The sequence below is a fragment of the Mauremys reevesii genome, linkage group 24, assembly GCF_016161935.1.
Source record: "Mauremys reevesii isolate NIE-2019 linkage group 24, ASM1616193v1, whole genome shotgun sequence".
Classification (NCBI taxonomy): Eukaryota; Metazoa; Chordata; order Testudines; family Geoemydidae; genus Mauremys; species Mauremys reevesii.
The window spans coordinates 21,207,029-21,224,612 of record NC_052646.1 but is presented as its reverse complement, the minus strand read 5'-3'; the positions used below and the strand labels follow the sequence as shown (position 1 = coordinate 21,224,612).

At 64.3% G+C, this 17,584-nt stretch overlaps 2 protein-coding genes across 3 annotated transcripts; one reads left to right on the top strand and one right to left on the bottom strand.

Moving 5' to 3' along the window:
- Positions 1 to 292: 292 nt before the first annotated feature.
- Positions 293 to 7,666, bottom strand: DEDD2 (death effector domain containing 2). Its single transcript, XM_039512537.1, has 5 exons — positions 7,527 to 7,666; positions 5,580 to 6,225; positions 5,306 to 5,416; positions 4,779 to 4,910; positions 293 to 663 (listed from the first exon to the last, which is right to left on the bottom strand). Exons 2-5 carry the CDS (start codon positions 6,046 to 6,048, stop codon positions 296 to 298), a joined length of 1,080 nt encoding a protein of 359 aa, XP_039368471.1. The 5' UTR covers positions 6,049 to 6,225; positions 7,527 to 7,666; the 3' UTR covers positions 293 to 295.
- A 115-nt stretch (positions 7,667 to 7,781) lies between these two features.
- LOC120390161 (zinc finger protein 574-like) lies at positions 7,782 to 17,582 on the top strand. 2 transcript variants are annotated; one of them, XM_039512536.1, is made up of 2 exons: positions 7,782 to 7,970; positions 14,252 to 17,582. In XM_039512536.1, the coding sequence occupies exon 2, from the start codon at positions 14,255 to 14,257 to the stop codon at positions 16,694 to 16,696; it is 2,442 nt and encodes an 813-aa protein (XP_039368470.1). In that variant the 5' UTR covers positions 7,782 to 7,970; positions 14,252 to 14,254; the 3' UTR covers positions 16,697 to 17,582. The 2 variants fall into 2 exon arrangements, with proteins under 2 accessions (XP_039368470.1, XP_039368467.1); XM_039512533.1 differs by lacking the exon at positions 7,782 to 7,970 and adding an exon at positions 13,505 to 13,646.
- Positions 17,583 to 17,584: the final 2 nt, after the last annotated feature.

Below are 17,584 nucleotides of genomic sequence, written 5' to 3'. Positions count from 1 at the left end.
GTGACAGTGGCTAGCGTGGGGGGAGTGTGGACTGGGGTGCCCACGTGGCTAGCGTGGGGGGAGGACCCAGCATGCGTGTGGACTGGGGCAGCGTGGCGGGAGAGGGACCCGGCGTGCCCGCGTGGGAGGGACCCGGCGTGCCCGGCTGGCTGGCGGGGGAGGAGAGGACCCGGCGTGCCCGCGTGGCTGGCGAGGGGAGGGACCGGCGTGCCCAGCTCCGAGGGAGCAGAGCCTGGCTCCCCCCCGGGAAGGCCGGACGCGCGACCCACCCAGAGCCAGCTCCCCAGAGGGGCCGTCACTGGGGGCCCAGGCTCTCCAGCAGCAGCCGGCGCCCCTCCTCGTAGTCGTCCTCGTCCACGTTGACCAGCAGCCGGATGGCCTCCTGCCCCACGGCGTCCCGCAGCGACTCGGTGAGGAAGACGCCCTTGAGGGCCTCCAGCAGCGCCCCGTTCATGTAGTCGCTCCAGAAGGCGTCCAGGTAGGAGAGCTCCGAGAACTTGATGTCGCAGATGATGGAGCCCAGGTCGCGGGACTTGAGGATGGTGCTGGACTGGCCGAAGACGTCGAACTGGCGCTCCAGCCGGTGCTGCTTGTTGGACAGCACGTTCTGCCGCAGGACGGGCTCGTGCTGGCAGAACTCGGCGCGCACCCGCAGCCGGATGTCTGGGGGGAGAGGGCAGAGACACACAGGGGAGGGGAGGAGAGAGACGGGGCGTCAGCGCCGGAGGGCCCAGGCCAGCGGCACACAGAGACCGCGCGCTCATGCAGTGTGACGCTGGGGGGCAGGGCAGGGCGGCTCTCAATGGGCCTAGGGGGGGCCCACCAAGGGCTCCAGACTCCCTCCCTAGAGCATCCTCTCACCACAGGGCTACAGCCAAACCTTGCCAAACGCCCACCTCGTGCCCCGCCGGCCCCCCAGCATCCCTGCCCTCTGGAGCGGCTCTGGGGGCCCACCCAGCCAGCCTGCCTCGCACTGAGCCCCCAGCCCCCATCGCCGGGTGAGATCAGCGCCCCACAGGGAGGGGCTGAGTGCCCCATTGCTGATCTCCTGTCCTAGCCCCACCCAGCTGGTCGGAGAACCTGCTTTTCCAGGCGCCCTCCCCCGGGTTTGGCAGGGTTGGGCTGTAGCCAGGAAGAGGTGGGGTGTAGTTTTGGATCAGCCGCCTGTCAAGCCAAAATCGAAAGGGGGGCGTCCAAGGAGAACAATGGCTACAGAGCAAGATACGCGAGAGGCAGGTGGGTGTTACATACGCTCGACAAGGCCGTCTGCTATGGGGCTCTGGCTTGTGGTCCTCACCTGTAGAAGCATTAACTCAGAGTGCAGTCACAGCCCCGGCCTCCACTGCCAGGGACCCCCGCCCAGAGCCCGGGCCCCCCAAAACCACACCCCACATGCCCAATGCAGGCTGCCAGAGGGGCAGGGTGGTGCTGAGGAGCTCGGTGGGGCAGGCAAGGGGCTGGCAGAGGTGTGCCCAGACAGGATGCCCACTGGGCGTGGCACCCGTCTCAGCCGTTCGGGCTGTGGGCTGGCTGGGAGGCAGGCGGGTCACAGAGTGCCCTGGCAGCAATCCCAATCCCCCGCCCGAGCCCCAGCGACCCGCTGAGCGGCTGAGAGCTTCCTTCCCTTCTACTGACACCGCACCCAGCTGGGCCGCAGCAACGCCGCCTGTGCCTGGACTCCAGGAACAGCCGGCCTGGGTGACATTAACCCACTGGGATCCGGCGTCCTCCTTGGAAGGGCTGGTGGGGCAGGACCGGGGTCACCTCCTCCCCCAGGGATCAAACCTGCCCCCCTGTGGCTGGGAGAGATGGGCCCTGAGCAGCTGCTGAGGTTACAGATGTGGGACTGCTGCCCCCTAGGAGGTGGCCAGGGCATGCCCAGCGCCCCAGAGGGGACAAGCTGCTGGGGAAAGCCATGGGTAGCCGCTCAACGCTGAAAACCACCCAGCACGGCGCAGTGGGGGCTGCTGCTCTGACGGCTCCCCACACGTCAGCGTGAGAGGGTCGGGGGGAGCAGCTGAGTGGGGCTTTTGCACTAGCAGCCCGGACTCCCCACACGTGGGGTGGGTGAGCACAGAGCCTGTTACATCCAGGGCCCTGCCCCTCCCGGCCCAGCTACCAGGCAGAGCTGCTGGGCCCAGGGGCTGCCCTGGCACGGGGCACCGGGGGAGCTCTGCTCTGAAGTGAGTTTGGGTTCATGGCACTCGGCCTGCTTGCATGGGCCGATACTTATGCTTTCCGGGGGGTTGATCTCAACTGTGGACCGAGAGAAACGGGGTTCAAAGTTTTTAGCACATGGTAACAGCAAGCCATCATTCTGGGCATCAATGCGGCAAAGAACCTCAGCTGCGGGGGGGCCGGCTGCTGACTGCTGGACCGACACCAGGCCGGAGGGTTGAGAGGCGCCCCCCAGAGACTCGGGGGAGCACGGGAGCCAGTGACACAGCAGGGGTGGGCTGTTAACCAGGCTGTGCAGAGTGGCTGGGGGGCGTATGAGGCGGGCAGCTGGCAGGAGGGTGCCAGATTCCAAGCCTGTTCTAATGGCTCCAGCAGTGACCAGCGCCATGGGTTGGGGACCATCTGAGACGTGAGCCACCGGCTGCCCGCTCCTGGATGGAGTCTGGGAGGAATCCAGCACGCTGGGGTTTGGGGGTTACTCGGTCCATCCCCCGTTCCCACTGGCACCCCAGCATGCGAGCTGGCATGCGGCAGCCGCTCCCAGCAGACCCTGCTGGGGGGCTGTGGCACAGACTCCCCGCCGTGCCCTTCTGGAGTGGCCGGACCCTCTTGGCAGGGACACAGGAGCTGTCCCAAAGGGGGCTGGGCTCAGCACTGCTGAGGTCTCTCTGGATCAGCATGCATGGGGGGAGCCCTGTCAGAGCCCTGCAGTGGGGGTTTAGAGCACACATTCAAAACAGGATGGGTTTCACCGACAACTGCAGGCGAGATTGGGTGCGCTGGAGTCAGTTACCTTTGCGAGACAGTTCTGAGTAGCTTGCAATAGAGACACAGGGTCTCTTTATCATCAACTTTTGCTTAGTAACCTGGAATTTAAACGGTGGATTGAGAGAGAATTGGCAGAAATCAAGTAGCAGCAGCAGCAACAAAAAAATCGTGATCCCAAGGCGAATCAGAGCCGTCGCCAGGCCCTAGCCTGGAGGCAGCCAGAGGGGAGGCCCCAGCCTCCTGCGGCTCAGGAAATTACGAATGCAGAGCTGCCGTCTGGACCTCGCCAGCGGCCCTGGGATTTGTGCCCCCAAGAAGCAAGGGAACATTATCAAACAGACAGTGTGGAAGGGAGCTTACGGCCCGACCCGTGCACCTACCCGCCGGATGGCTTAGCTGCACCGTGCAGTTGCAGTATTGACACTCATTGAATTATTTTTGAACCTTCTTCGTTAGAACTCATGGCCTGCAAATTGGTCAAACGGGAAGAGAGCGTTTTTGTGCAGTTTGCTTTGCTGGTCATTCGCATCGCACTGACAGACAAGAGGCCCCAGAGCGGTGGTGATGCTGGCGCTCGGCACGCGGCTGGCTGAGCGGGGCGCAGGGGTTATATGCTGGTCTTGGAGACAGAAATCCAGGCCACCACCTTGGAACTGAGCTGGCTCCCCCCACGAAGGGCAGCATCTGGGGGCTATCAGAGCTAGGTGGGTATTTGGAAATGGCCATGAGCCATGCTAGATTCCTAGAATTTAAGGTCAGATGTGATCATTCCACTACCTCGCCAGCCCTCAGGGTGTGCCTGGCACCACGCGGCTTCCATTCCCCCGCAGAACCTGCTAGAGGGCCCCCCCCCAAGCAGGAGGCGCTCAGAGGGCCCTGACCTTCTAGTCACAAGTCTGTGGACTCCTGGAGCTGAACAATGCTAAGCCCTGGCTCCGACAGCGCTTTCCACCGAGAGATCTCAAAGCACTTTCCCAAGTGATTGAGCCACAGAAAGGCAGCGTGACTTGCCTAAAATCCCCCGGCAGGGCAGCGGCTGAGCTGGGCCTAGAACCCACGAATTCGGCAGCACCTGGAACTGGCACTTTGCACAACCAACCACTGCAGGAGCCAGCCTCAGTGGCCTTTGCTAGTCTACAGGCAGTGCCTGAGGAACAGCTAGAGGGCAGAGCTGAACCCTGTGACACCCCAAGAGGGGGACACAGCACAGTCCCACAATAACCTCAGCTCTCTGCTCTCCAACAGCACCTCAGTCCCACACCAGGCCCTCCCGCGCTAGGGGCTGGACAGACACGCAGCTGGAATCAATCTGGGTTGGGATTCGAATTTCCTGCAGTGGAACCAGCGTTCGCTCAGTTGCTTGCTCCTCCTAGTCTGTACTGGCCTGGGGTTAGCTGCCTACCCCGGGCTCAGCCCCTAGACCAGCATATAACACGGGTGGAAGTCAGGCCCCGCCCAGGCCAGCGCCTGGCACATCTCAGGCGTTTTCTCCCGCCCTCTCACAAGGTGGAGCCATTCGGACAGTTGGAGCCATGAGCGAAGAGTGAGCGGGACAGCCAGGGGGACGGGGCTCACAGGAGTGGGCCAGGGCTCCCTGCTCCCCCACCCCAGAGAGAGGCCCCACAGGGCTGGGGTGAGGCACCCCGCCCCGAAGTCACTGACACGGAAGGGCCTGCACTTTGGCTAGAGACTCAGACCAGCATCCCTGCCCCACCCCAGCTAGGGGGGGAAGAGCAGGAGGCTCCAATCTATCCCCCACTGGGAACTGGAGTCTTTCCATGGCCTGGTCCAAAGGTGGGGGGACCCTGGGCATGCGCCAGCCAGACACCTACCACAGGTCACTTTGGTGGGGGACGGGGGCTCCTGGTTGAGGGCAGGGACGGTCTTGGCCCCGCGCCGCCTGCCGAGGGCACTGGCCCGTGCCCTGCCTCTGCTCACCCGCTTCCTCTTGCTGGAGTTGGAGCCTGGAGAAGGGAGGGAAGGTCTGGGTAACAGGCGCCTTGCAGAGGACAGGGCAAGGGCTCAGAGCAGGGCTCCACAAAGGGCCTGGGTTCTAGGGGCTAAAGCAGGGGCACCAGGAGCCAGGACTCCTGGGTTCTGTCCCTGGCGCTAGGAGAGGAGAGGGATTTAGGACCCACCTCCCACACAGCCCTTGCCCTCAGCTCCCCACACCTCCAGGGGGCAGGCACTAGCCAGGGAAAGGAGCACACTGCACGCTAGGGCTGAGATGCAGGCTCATTCCCCAGGGTGCTGAGGCCAATGGCCTGCGGCCCCATTCCTAGCTATGCAGAAGGGGAAGGGGTTAGTGCTGGCAGAGGGCAATGCACCCCCCCCACCCCAGCGTAGCCTGCCATCGTACCTGTCTCCCACTGATCGGGCTGGGTCTCTGCAGAGGCTGAGCCGAGGCAACTGTCCATCTGCCGGTCGGAAGCTGTCACAGACGGGCCGTAGGTGTATCGCTCAGGGGACACTAAGGGGGAGGAGAGAGGTGAGTTCCCCTGGGATAGCACCACAGCGGGATTCAGCGGACGGAAACCGCCCCCTGTGTGCCTCATTGTCCCAAGTCTGGCTCAGAGCAGCCCCACAAGCACAGCCTGGAGCCAATGCCCCCTTCTCCTCCCAAGCCCTGGTACCTGTCCGCTGCCTCTTCAGGGTGACGTAAGGCAACAGGTCATGCCTGGTCAGCAACCGCAGGAGCTGCAGGAGCTGCAGGAAATTGGTCTCGTCACATCTCCCTCTCCTCTCCAGCTCCAGCAGCAGCTCCACCCCATTCCTGGGCTGGTGCCGCTCGCCCACCACCTCTAGGCTCCCAGCTGCCTCCACCGGAGCTTGCCAGCGCCGGCTCCTCCTTTGCCAGCTCTCCAGAAGAGGCGAGGGGGTTTCTGTTCCATCCTCCTCCACCACGGCCCACAGCCTGGGGTCCAGCGGGTGGGTCCAGGGCTGGGTCTCATCAAGGAGGAAGGAGAGCACAGCCACATCATTCTCTGTCAGCTGGGAGCCGATCACCTCGAACATGTGGTGCAAGGACACCATGCCGTAGTACTCCAAGCACTCCTCCTCCTCCCAAGGGTGGGAAATGACCGGCCGCTTCATCTCAGCCATCCCAGCTCACGGGCCTGCAGATCAGCTCTGGCTTTGGCTAGGGCAGCGGATGGCAAGCACTTTGGGGCAGGTGAATGGGGGGAGACTTGGAGTCTGACAGGTGTTAGGGCTTGACGGAGAATCCGTGGGGAATCCTACGGCACAAGATCTCTCTGGGCACTCGAGTCCAAACAGCGTCTGCAAAAGGACACAGCAGGACTGTGAGCTGGAGCAAGAGAGCACCTGGTGCTGTGTCGCTGGGGAGAGGAAAAGCCAGGGAGTCACCCGGAGCTCTTCAGAACAGAGCCAGGCTGGAAACAGGGAACCAGGACACCCGGGTTCCCTTCCTAGTCCTGTGCTAAGCATCGGGCTGCCATTCCTTCATGGACTTTAGAATCCTGATGCCCTGCTCTCTCGCCATAGTCCTCACTCCTCTCCCAGAGCCGGGAGAGAACCCAGGAGTCCTGGTTCCCAGCCCCCCTGCTCTAACCCACTAGCCCCCACTCCCCTCCCAGAGCCAGGGAGAGAACCCAGGAGTCCTGGTTCCCAGCCCGCCTGCTCTAACCCACCAGCCCCCACTCCCCTCCCAGAGCTGGGGACAGACCCCAGGACTCTAAGCACCACTAGGCACCAGTCCCCTTGCAGAACCTGGCTGCTAGTCCTGTGCTGTAAATCGCTGTTTCATGGCTGAGCAGCACAATGGCTCCCTGCACAGGTGTCCCAGAGCAAAGGCGCCACAAGGTGGCAGCAACCAGACTGACAAGAACAAACAACCCGAGCTGCCAACACAGCCCAAGCCTCACGGCCTCCCCAGGCAGGTGTGGCCAGAGCCTTGCCCTGCCCCCCCCCACCCAAGCCTGTACCTCCCCCCTGCCCCCAACTAGCCACAGCGTCCCCCTCCCCACAGCCACGGCTTCCCTACCCCAGCCTGTGCCACCCCCCACCCCGATAGCCATGGCTTCGCCCTGCCCTCCCCAGCCTATACCACCTCCTGCCCTGACAGCCAAGGCCTCATCCTGCCCCCCCCACCAGCTTATACCTCCCTTCCCAGCCAACCACAGACTCATCCTGCCCCAGCCAGCCTGCCAGGGCCCTGCCCTGCCCCCCCCAGCCTGCCAGGGCCCTGCCCTGCCCTGCCCCCTGCCCCAGCCCAGCCTGCCAGGGCCCTGCCCTGCCCTGCTCCCCGCAGCCAGCCTGTACCTCCCCCAGCCTGCCAGGGCCCTGCCCCCCCCAGCCTGCCCGGGGCCCTGCCCTGCCCCCTGCCCCAGCCTGCCAGGGCCCTGCCCTGCCCCCAGCCAGCCTGCCAGGGCCCTGCCCTGCTCCCCAGCCTGCCCGGGGCCCTGCCCTGCCCCCAGCCAGCCTGCCCGGGGCCTGCCCTGCCCTGCCCCCAGCCTGCCAGGGCCCTGCCCTGCCCCCAAGCCTGTATCTCCCCCCTCGGCCGGCTACGGCCTCGCCCTGCCTGTATCCCCGGCCTTCCCGGTCTGAAGCCCCCACCTCACCCAGGTCTCGCTGCCTCAGTCGCGGCTTGGTTCCTTCTCGCACCTTCGATCCCTCTGCGCATGCGTCGCCCATCAACTGCCACCCACAACCCCCTTGCGCATGCGTACCTCCACCCGCTCCCGCCCCATCCCCGCCCGCAGCGCATGCGTCGAAGCTACCCGGCGCACGGGGCGCACGCGCCGCACTCGAACTCACCCACGGCGCATGCGCGAAGCGTCCCCTCGGCGCAAATAACAGCCCCCTGCGCGTGCGCTTTCCCACTAACACCCCTCCCCGTCCCAACCTCACCGCGTCCGGCACGCGGACGTTCGGCCTATGTCCTCGTGACCCACGTGTGGGGGCGGGACTGACTCGCTCCGCTCCTGGCGTCACGCCTCGAGCATGCGCGAGGCGAGGAGCTGGGAAGAGTCCGGTTCAGGGAGCGAGGCCGCTACGCTACTAACGTAAGAGGGGAGGCTGAGTGGCAGCTGCGCTGTTGCCTTATAATGGAGCTTTGGGGCGTGACGGAGGCTGGGGTGCGCTACTGGCGTAAAGGGGCGGGGGGCAGGGCGGCTCCGCTATTGACGTAAGAGGCCAAAGCGTGTAAAGTGCCCCCCCCGACACAGGCTAGGAGGGAGAGGGAGGGGGAGAGGCACCAGCACCCCCCCCCCGACACCCACAGGACGGGGGGGAGGGGAGAGGCGCCCCCCCCAGACACCCACAGGACGGGGGGGAGGGGAGAGGCGCCCCCCCCCCAGACACCCACAGGACGGGGGGGCGGGGGAGAGGCGCCCCCCCAGACACCCACAGGACGGGGGGGGAGGCGCCCCCCCCAGACACACAGGACGGGGGGGAGGGGGAGAGGCGCCCCCCCAGACACACACAGGATGGGGGGAGGGGGAGAGGCGCCCCCCCCGACACCCACAGGACGGGGGGAGGGGGAGAGGCGCCCCCCCCAGACACCCACAGGACGGGGGGAGGGGGAGAGGCGCCCCCCCCAGACACCCACAGGACGGGGAGGGGAGAGGCGCCCCCAGACACCCACAGGACGGGGAGGGGAGAGGCGCCCCAGACACCCACAGGACGGGGGGGAGGGGGAGAGGCGCCCCCCCCGACACCCACAGGACGGGGAGGGAGGCGCCCCGACACCCACAGGACGGGGGGAGGGGGAGAGGCGCCCCGACACCCACAGGACGGGGAGGGGAGAGGCGCCCCGACACCCACAGGACGGGGAGGGGAGAGGCGCCCCGACACCCACAGGACGGGGAGGGGAGAGGCGCCCCAGACACCCACAGGACGGGGAGGGGAGAGGCGCCCCCCAAGACACACACAGGACGGGGGGGAGGGGGAGAGGCGCCCCCCCCGACACCCACAGGACGGGGGGAGGGGGAGAGGTGCTCCCCCCAGACACACACAGGACGGGGGGGGAGGTGGAGAGGCGCCCTCCCCAGACACACACAGGACGGGGGGGAGGGGGAGAGGCGCCCTCCCCAGACACACACAGGAAGGGGGAGGGAGAGTCGCCCCCAGACACACACAGGATGGGGAGGGGAGAGTCCCCCCCCAGACACACACAGGATGGGGGGGAGGGGGAGAGGTGCCCCCCCAGACACCCACAGGACGGGGGGAGGGGAGAGGCGCCCCCCCCCAGACACACACAGGACAGGGGGAGTGGAGAGGTACCCCAACACAGACACACACAGGACAGGGGAGGGTAAGAGGCGCCCCCCCCGACACACAAAGGACGGGGGAAGGGGAGAGGCGCACCCCCCCCACAGACACACAAAGGACGGGGCAGGGGGAGAGGTGCCCCCCCACACGCACAGGATGTGGGGAGAGGGAGAGGCAGCCCCCCACACACACACACATACAGGACAGGGGCAGGGAGAAGTGCATGTGTTTTTGTGTAATGTGTATCTGTGTCTGTCACTGCATGTTGCCTGGGCTTGTGTTTTGTGTTTGTGTGTGCATCTCGCTGTGTGCGGTGTGTGATGCTGTGTGTGTCTCACTATGTGCGCCTGATGTTGTACGTCTGTCATTAAAGCATGTGTTAACGTGTGTGTGTGTTGGTTGCTTATCCGTGCTGGGTGTTGTCTGCCCCCGCCCCCCCCCCCCATGTCCTGGCAGTCTCTCCTGGTGTGACTCTTGCTGTGTGAGTCATTGCGGTCTGTCCAGTGTGTGTGTGTCATTGCGGTGTGTCCGTCTGCATGTCTTTTGCAGTGCTTGTATTGTCATGTCTCTCACTCAGTGTGTCATTGCAGTGGGTCCGGCCTGACTGTTTCTCCTGTGTGTGTGGGTGTGTGTGATTGCAGTATGGCCAGTTTGCCTGTGTCTCTCCTGGTATGTCTCAGGCTGTGTGTGTTATTGTAATGTGTCCGTCTGTGTGGGTCTCTCCTGATGTGTCTCTTACTCTGTCATTGAAGTGCGTCCAGTCTGCATGTGTCTCCTTTGTGTCTCTTGTTGTGCGTGCGTTGTTATGGTGTGTCCATCTGTGTGTCTCATTGCAGTATGTCCACTCTGCACGTGTCTCACCTGCTGTGTGTCGTGTCTCACAAAGTGTGTCTCAATGTGGTGTATCTGTCTGTGTCTCTCCTGGTGCGTCTTGTACTCTGTGTGAGTGTTGTGTCGGTATGTTGGCATGTATCATTGTGGTGTGTTGCTGTGTGTCATGCAGTGTGTCGTACTGTGTGTGTAACATGCACATGCAGTCCGTCACGCTGTGTGTTGTTGCGGTGTATGTGTGTGACACACGGGATGTCGCTGTGTGTGTGTCATTGCATTGGGTTGTGTGTGTTTGTCACATGCAGTGTTAGGTGTTGCAGGGTGTGGTACTGTGTGTGTGACATGCACATGCGGTCTGTCACGCTGTGTGTTGTTGCGGTGTATGTGTGTGACACACGGGGTGTCGCTGTGTGTGTGTCATTGCAGAGTGGGGTTGTGTGTTTGTCACATGCAGTGTTAGGTGTTGCAGGGTGTCGTACTGTGTGTGTGACATGCACATGCGGTCCGTCACGCTGTGTGTTGTTGTGGTGTATGTGTGTGACACACGGGGTGTCGCTGTGTGTGTGTCATTGCATTGGGGTGTGTGTGTTTGTCACATGCAGTGTTAGGTGTTGCAGGGTGTCGTACTGTGTGTGTGACATGCACATGCGGTCCGTCACGCTGTGTGTTGTTGTGGTGTATGTGTGTGACACACGGGGTGTCGCTGTGTGTGTGTCATTGCAGAGTGGGGTGGGGTGTTTGTCACATGCAGTGTTGCAGGGTGTGGTACTGTGTGTGTGACATGCACATGCGGTCCGTCACGCTGTGTGTTGTTGAGGTGTATGTGTGTGACACACGGGGTGTCGCTGTGTGTGTGTCATTGCAGAGTGGGGTGGGGTGTTTGTCACATGCAGTGTTAGGTGTTGCAGGGTGTCGTACTGTGTGTGTGACATGCACATGCGGTCCGTCACGCTGTGTGTTGTTGTGGTGTATGTGTGTGACACACGGGGTGTCGCTGTGTGTGTCATTGCAGGGTGGGGTTGTGTGTTTGTCACATGCAGTGTTAGGTGTTGCAGGGTGTCGTACTGTGTGTGTGACATGCACATGCGGTCCGTCACGCTGTGTGTTGTTGCGGTGTATGTGTGTGACACACGGGGTGTCGCTGTGTGTGTGTCATTGCAGAGTGGGGTTGTGTGTTTGTCACATGCAGTGTTAGGTGTTGCAGGGTGTCGTACTGTGTGTGTGACATGCACATGCGGTCCGTCACGCTGTGTGTTGTTGTGGTGTATGTGTGTGACACACGGGGTGTCGCTGTGTGTGTGTCATTGCAGAGTGGGGTGGTGTGTGTTTGTCACATGCATTGTTGCAGGGTGTGGTACTGTGTGTGTGACATGCACATGCGGTCCGTCACGCTGTGTGTTGTTGTTGTGTATGTGTTTGACACACGGGGTGTCGCTGTGTGTGTGTCATTGCAGAGTGGGGTTGTGTGTTTGTCACATGCAGTGTTAGGTGTTGCAGGGTGTGGTACTGTGTGTGTGACATGCACATGCGGTCCGTCGCGCTGTGTGTTGTTGCGGTGTATGTGTGTGACACACGGGGTGTCGCTGTGTGTGTGTCATTGCAGAGTGGGGTGGTGTGTTTGTCACATGCATTGTTGCAGGGTGTGGTACTGTGTGTGTGACATGCACATGCGGTCCGTCACGCTGTGTGTTGTTGTTGTGTATGTGTGTGACACACGGGGTGTCGCTGTGTGTGTGTCATTGCAGGGTGGGGTGTTTGTCACATGCAGTGTTAGGTGTTGCAGGGTGTGGTACTGTGTGTGTGACATGCACATGCGGTCCGTCGCGCTGTGTGTTGTTGCGGTGTATGTGTGTGACACACGGGGTGTCGCTGTGTGTGTGTCATTGCAGAGTGGGGTTGTGTGTTTGTCACATGCAGTGTTGCAGGGTGTGGTACTGTGTGTGTGACATGCACATGCGGTCCGTCACGCTGTGTGTTGTTGTGGTGTATGTGTGTGACACACGGGGTGTCGCTGTGTGTGTGTCATTGCAGAGTGGGGTTGTGTGTTTGTCACATGCAGTGTTAGGTGTTGCAGGGTGTCGTACTGTGTGTGTGACATGCACATGCGGTCCGTCGCGCTGTGTGTTGTTGTGTATGTGTGTGACACACGGGGTGTCGCTGTGTGTGTGTCATTGCAGAGTGGGGTGTGTGTGTTTGTCACATGCAGTGTTAGGTGTTGCAGGGTGTCGTACTGTGTGTGTGACATGCACATGCGGTCCGTCACGCTGTGTGTTGTTGTGGTGTATGTGTGTGACACACGGGGTGTCGCTGTGTGTGTGTCATTGCAGAGTGGGGTTGTGTGTTTGTCACATGCAGTGTTGCAGGGTGTGGTACTGTGTGTGTGACATGCACATGCGGTCCGTCGCGCTGTGTGTTGTTGTTGTGTATGTGTGTGACACACGGGGTGTCGCTGTGTGTGTGTCATTGCAGAGTGGGGTGGGGTGTTTGTCACATGCAGTGTTAGGTGTTGCAGGGTGTGGTACTGTGTGTGTGACATGCACATGCGGTCCGTCACGCTGTGTGTTGTTGCGGTGTATGTGTGTGACACACGGGGTGTCGCTGTGTGTGTGTCATTGCAGAGTGGGGTGGTGTGTGTTTGTCACATGCAGTGTTGCAGGGTGTGGTACTGTGTGTGTGACATGCACATGCGGTCCGTCACGCTGTGTGTTGCGGTGTATGTGTGTGACACACGGGGTGTCGCTGTGTGTCATTGCAGAGTGGGGTTGTGTGTTTGTCACATGCAGTGTTGCAGGGTGTGGTACTGTGTGTGTGACATGCACATGCGGTCCGTCACGCTGTGTGTTGCGGTGTATGTGTGTGACACACGGGGTGTCGCTGTGTGTGTCATTGCAGAGTGGGGTTGTGTGTTTGTCACATGCAGTGTTGCAGGGTGTGGTACTGTGTGTGTGACATGCACATTCGGTCCGTCGCGCTGTGTGTTGCGGTGTGTGTGTGTGACACACGGGGTGTCGCTGTGTGTGTGTCATTGCAGAGTGGGGTTGTGTGTGTTTGTCACATGCAGTGTTGCAGGGTGTGGTACTGTGTGTGTGACATGCACATTCGGTCCGTCGCGCTGTGTGTTGCGGTGTGTGTGTGTGACACACGGGGTGTCGCTGTGTGTGTCATTGCAGAGTGGGGTTGTGTGTTTGTCACATGCAGTGTTAGGTGTTGCAGGGTGTGGTACTGTGTGTGTGACATGCACATGCGGTCCGTCACGCGGTGTGTCGCTGTGGGGGTGTCCCACGGGGGTGCGGCAGGCGGTGGGTCACTATCGGGCGATCTCTAATACACACGCTCCCACCATACAATCCATCCGGGGCGGGGCCACAAGGAAGCCCCGCCCCGCTGCTAGCTCCCGCCCGCCGTCGCGGCTTTCCGGGGCGGGACTTCCGGGCGGCCACGCCCCCTCCCGCCTCGCAGCCTCGTTCCCGCTCCCAGGCTCCCTGGGTCAGGAGCCGACCCGCCCCCCTCAGTATCGAGGCCGCTGATTGGTCGCGGGCGTCTGCTCGGCGGGGCCCAATCAGGAGGCGCAGGGCGGCGGGGTCCGGCCGGGAGGAGACGGAGCGAGAGGCGGCGGCGGCCGGGCCGGGCCGGGCGGGGTGAGTGACGGGCCCTGCCCCCCCCCGGAACACCCCCCGCTGAATCCCCCCGCCGCGGGGCCCCGCCCCTCCGGGACCCCCCCCAGCTGAGTCCCCCCCGCAGCTGAGTCCCGACCCCACAGCTGGACCCCGCAACACCCCGCTGAATCCCCCGGGACCCCCGCAGCTGGGCCCCGCCCCGGACCCTCTGCAGCTGGGCCCCGCCCCGGACCCCGCAGCTTGGCCCCGCCCCAGCCCCTCATAGCTGGGCCCCAACACCTCTGATCCCCAGGACCCCTGCAGCTGGGCCCTGCCCCACAGCTGGACCCCCGCAACACCCCACTGAATCGCCCCCAGGACCCCGCAGCTGGGCCCCGCCCCGGACCCTCTGCAGCTGGGCCCTGCCCCGACCCCGCAGCTTGGCCCCGCCCCCAGCCCCTCATAGCTGGGCCCCCGCAACACCCCTCTGGATCCCCAGGACCCCCCGCAGCTGGGTCCTGTCCCACCCCCGACCCCTGCAGCTGGGCCCTGCCCCTCACCCAGGAGCCGCCCCAGACCAGCTGGGCCCTGCCCCTGAGCTGCCCAGGGCCGCCCTCCCCTCCCGCTCACCAGGTCTCTCCCCACAGGCCATGGCAGAGGAGCTGCCCCCCTCCCTCTTCTTCCAGCACCAGTACATGTGCTCCGAGTGCGGCCTGCTCTACAACACGCTGGAGGAGGTGCTGATCCACCAGCAGAGCCACCTCGGGGAGCCCTGCCAGCCCCCCGGCGCTGCCCCCGCTGTGGCCCTGGACGTGGGGCCCCTGCAGGAGAACCACTACCAGTGCCTGGAGTGCGGGCGCGTCCTGCTCTCGCCCGACGAGCTGCTGGCCCACCAGAGCCTGCACCCCCGCCAGGCGCCCGCCCGCCCGGCCCCCCCTGCCTCCGCCAGCCAGATTCACTACCAGTGCGGCGAGTGCAAGGAGCTCTTTGCCGCGCCTGACCTGTGGCTGGCCCATCGCCAGAGCCACAAGGCCCAGGAGCCCGTGGCCGCCCCCCAGCTGCCGCCCCCTCCCCCGCCAGCCCCCTCTCCGGCCCAGCCGGCCATGCACCCCTACGAATGCTCGGAGTGCGCCGGCCTCTTCCAGACGCCTGAGGAGCTGCTGGAGCACCAGGGCGAGCACTTCACCGAGACGGAGAAGGAGAGCGGGGAGCCGGCTGTGCCTGAGGGGGTCAAACAGGAGGTCCCCAGCTCCCCCACCCCCTCACAGCAGATGCCGACGCCGGCTCCTCCCCGGGCCTGGCGCTGCGGCGAGTGCAAGCAGGAGTTCGGCACGGCGGAGGAGCTGCGGCGCCACCGCCGGGAGCACGCCTCGGAGGAGTTCCTGTGCAGCGAGTGCCAGCGCAGCTTCACCACGGCCAACCGGCTGCTGGCTCACCAGCGCGTGCACGTGGACGGCACCCACGAGTGTCCCAACTGCAGCAAAGTCTTCAAGAAGGCGGCCTCGCTGGAGCAGCACATGCGCATTCACAAGGGCGAGGCCCTGTACCTGTGTGTCGACTGTGGCCTGGGCTTCGGCACCGAGATGACGCTGGTGGTGCACCGCAAAAGCCACACGGCCAACCCCCTGCACCGCTGCGCCTGCGGCAAGACCTTCAGCAACATGACCAAGTTCCTCTACCACCGCCGCACCCACGCAGGCAAGAGCGGGGCCCCGCCGGCCCGCACTCGCACCCCCGATCTGGAGCCGGCCCAGCCGCCCGAGCAGGAGCCGCCCGCCGCCGGGGCGGTGAACGGCTCACCGGTGCCCCCTGCCGCCGCTGGCTTCCTGTGCCCGCAGTGCGGCAAAGAGTTCTCCAGCCACATCCGCATGGTGCGGCACAAGCGGGTGGTGCACGTGCTGGAGCGCAAGCACAAGTGCCCCACCTGCGGCAAGACCTTCAAGAAGCTGGTGCACGTCCGGAACCACCTGCGCACGCACACCGGGGAGCGCCCCTTCCAGTGCACCGAGTGCGGCAAGACCTTCGCCTCCCAGGCCAACCTGATGCGGCACCACCTGACACACACCGGCGAGCGCCCCTACCAGTGCGACGTCTGCCAGAAGCGCTTCACCCAGTCCTCCAACCTCCAGCAGCACCGGCTGCTTCACTCGGGCGCCGGCCCCTTCCCCTGCCAGGACTGCGACGCCACCTTCTCGCGGGCCCACAAGCTGGCCCTGCACCGCGTCAGCCACACGGGCCAGCTGCCCTTCCAGTGCCCCGAGTGCGACAAATCCTTCGCCCGCAAGCGGCTGCTGGAGCTGCACCGGCTGGCCCATGCCGGGCGCGAGCCCCACCGCTGCCCGGACTGCGGCGCCCTCTTTGTCCGCCTGGCCAAGCTGGAGGAGCACCGCTGTGCCCACAAGAAGCTCTACCCGTGCCCGGCCTGCGGGAAGTGCCTGGGTTCCCTGGCCAAGCTGGCGCTGCACCAGCTGGTGCACTCCGGCCAGCGCCCCTTCACCTGCAGCCTCTGCGGCAAGGGCTTCACCAACCCGAGCGGGCTGAACCGGCACCAGCAGCGCCACACGGGCGTGCGCCCCCACAAGTGCCCGCTCTGCTCCAAGAGCTTCGTGGCAGCCTCGGGGCTGCAGCTGCACCAGCGCACGCACACCGGCGAGCGCCCCTTCCCCTGCCCGGAGTGCGGCAAGGCCTTCCGGCAGGCCACCCACCTGCGGGAGCACCGGCGGCTGCACACCGGCGAGCGCCCCTACCCGTGCCCGGAGTGCGGCAAGGCCTTCGTCCAGTCCATGCACCTGGCCGAGCACCGGCGCATCCACACCGGGGAGCGCCCGCACCGCTGCCCACACTGCACCAAGGCCTTCAAGACCCTCTCCAACCTGCGCAGCCACCGCAAGACGCACGGGGCTGCCGCTGCCCCCCCAGCCCCGCCGGCTGCCCAGCCCACCCAGACCATCATGTGCACCGAGTTCGGGGAGACCATCGCCATCATCGAGACGGCGGAGCCGCTGCCCCTGGTGGAGACCATCGAAATCTACCAGGCTGCTCTGGAGGGCAGCCTCCAGGTGGACAATCTGCAGGTCAACGCCTTCGTATAGGGGTGCAGCCCCCCCTGTAAATAAAAGTTCTGGTTTTGCCCGTTTGCCTGCCCGGCCCCCCCGCTGCGTCTCACCCTGGTACGGAGGGAGGGGGGGTCGCTGGCTGGGTAGGGGGGCAGTGTGTCCTTCCCCCCCCTTTCTCTCCAGGCACCCCCCCCATGGCTGACTAGGAGGGGTGGGGCTTTAAACGGGGGCCTTCCAAGCTTCCCTCCAGGCGATCTTGTTCTGGAAGGGGACTGGGGGGGTCAAGAACCCAGCCAGGGGAAGGGGGCTCAGGAGGAATCCCCTCCCCATAGCTGCTCCTTGTTGCCAAATCAGTACCACCCTTTGCCCCTTTCCTTGCCAGGGTGTGGGGCAGGGGCAGCAGGCTTGGGATTGGCCAGCATGGCACCCATATGGCTTGGTGTGCACCAGGGAGATGGGGGGACTGGGACAGGGGGCACTAGCTCCCATCTGCCCCCAGGGCAAGGGATTGGCAGGGGGGTAGAAAGGGGGCAGGATGCTGCCCCAGCCCCCTTTGCTCTGGGCTGTTCTGAGCTCAGGAGAGGCCAAGCAACCTGTGACCTCAGCTCTGGCCTGGGCCCTAGAGCAGGGGCCTCCCCCCACCCCTTGGCAGCAGGAGAAGAGGGAGCAGCAGGCCCAGCCTTGGACCTGGCTGGAGGGTGCCCCCCACACCTTCAGCTGGGTGACCACTGCCAGCAGGGGGGAAACAGAGGCAGGACAGAGGTGGGGAGAGAACCCAGGAGTCCTGACAGCCACGGTTCTAGTGCAAGGCACCGCTCTCCCCGTGCCGGAGGCTGAGGCTCTCCCCGGTTACTTGTTGGGCTGGAGCAGCACTGGGGCACTAAGCACTGCCCCCTGGCATGGCCCTACACTTGGCCCTCCAGC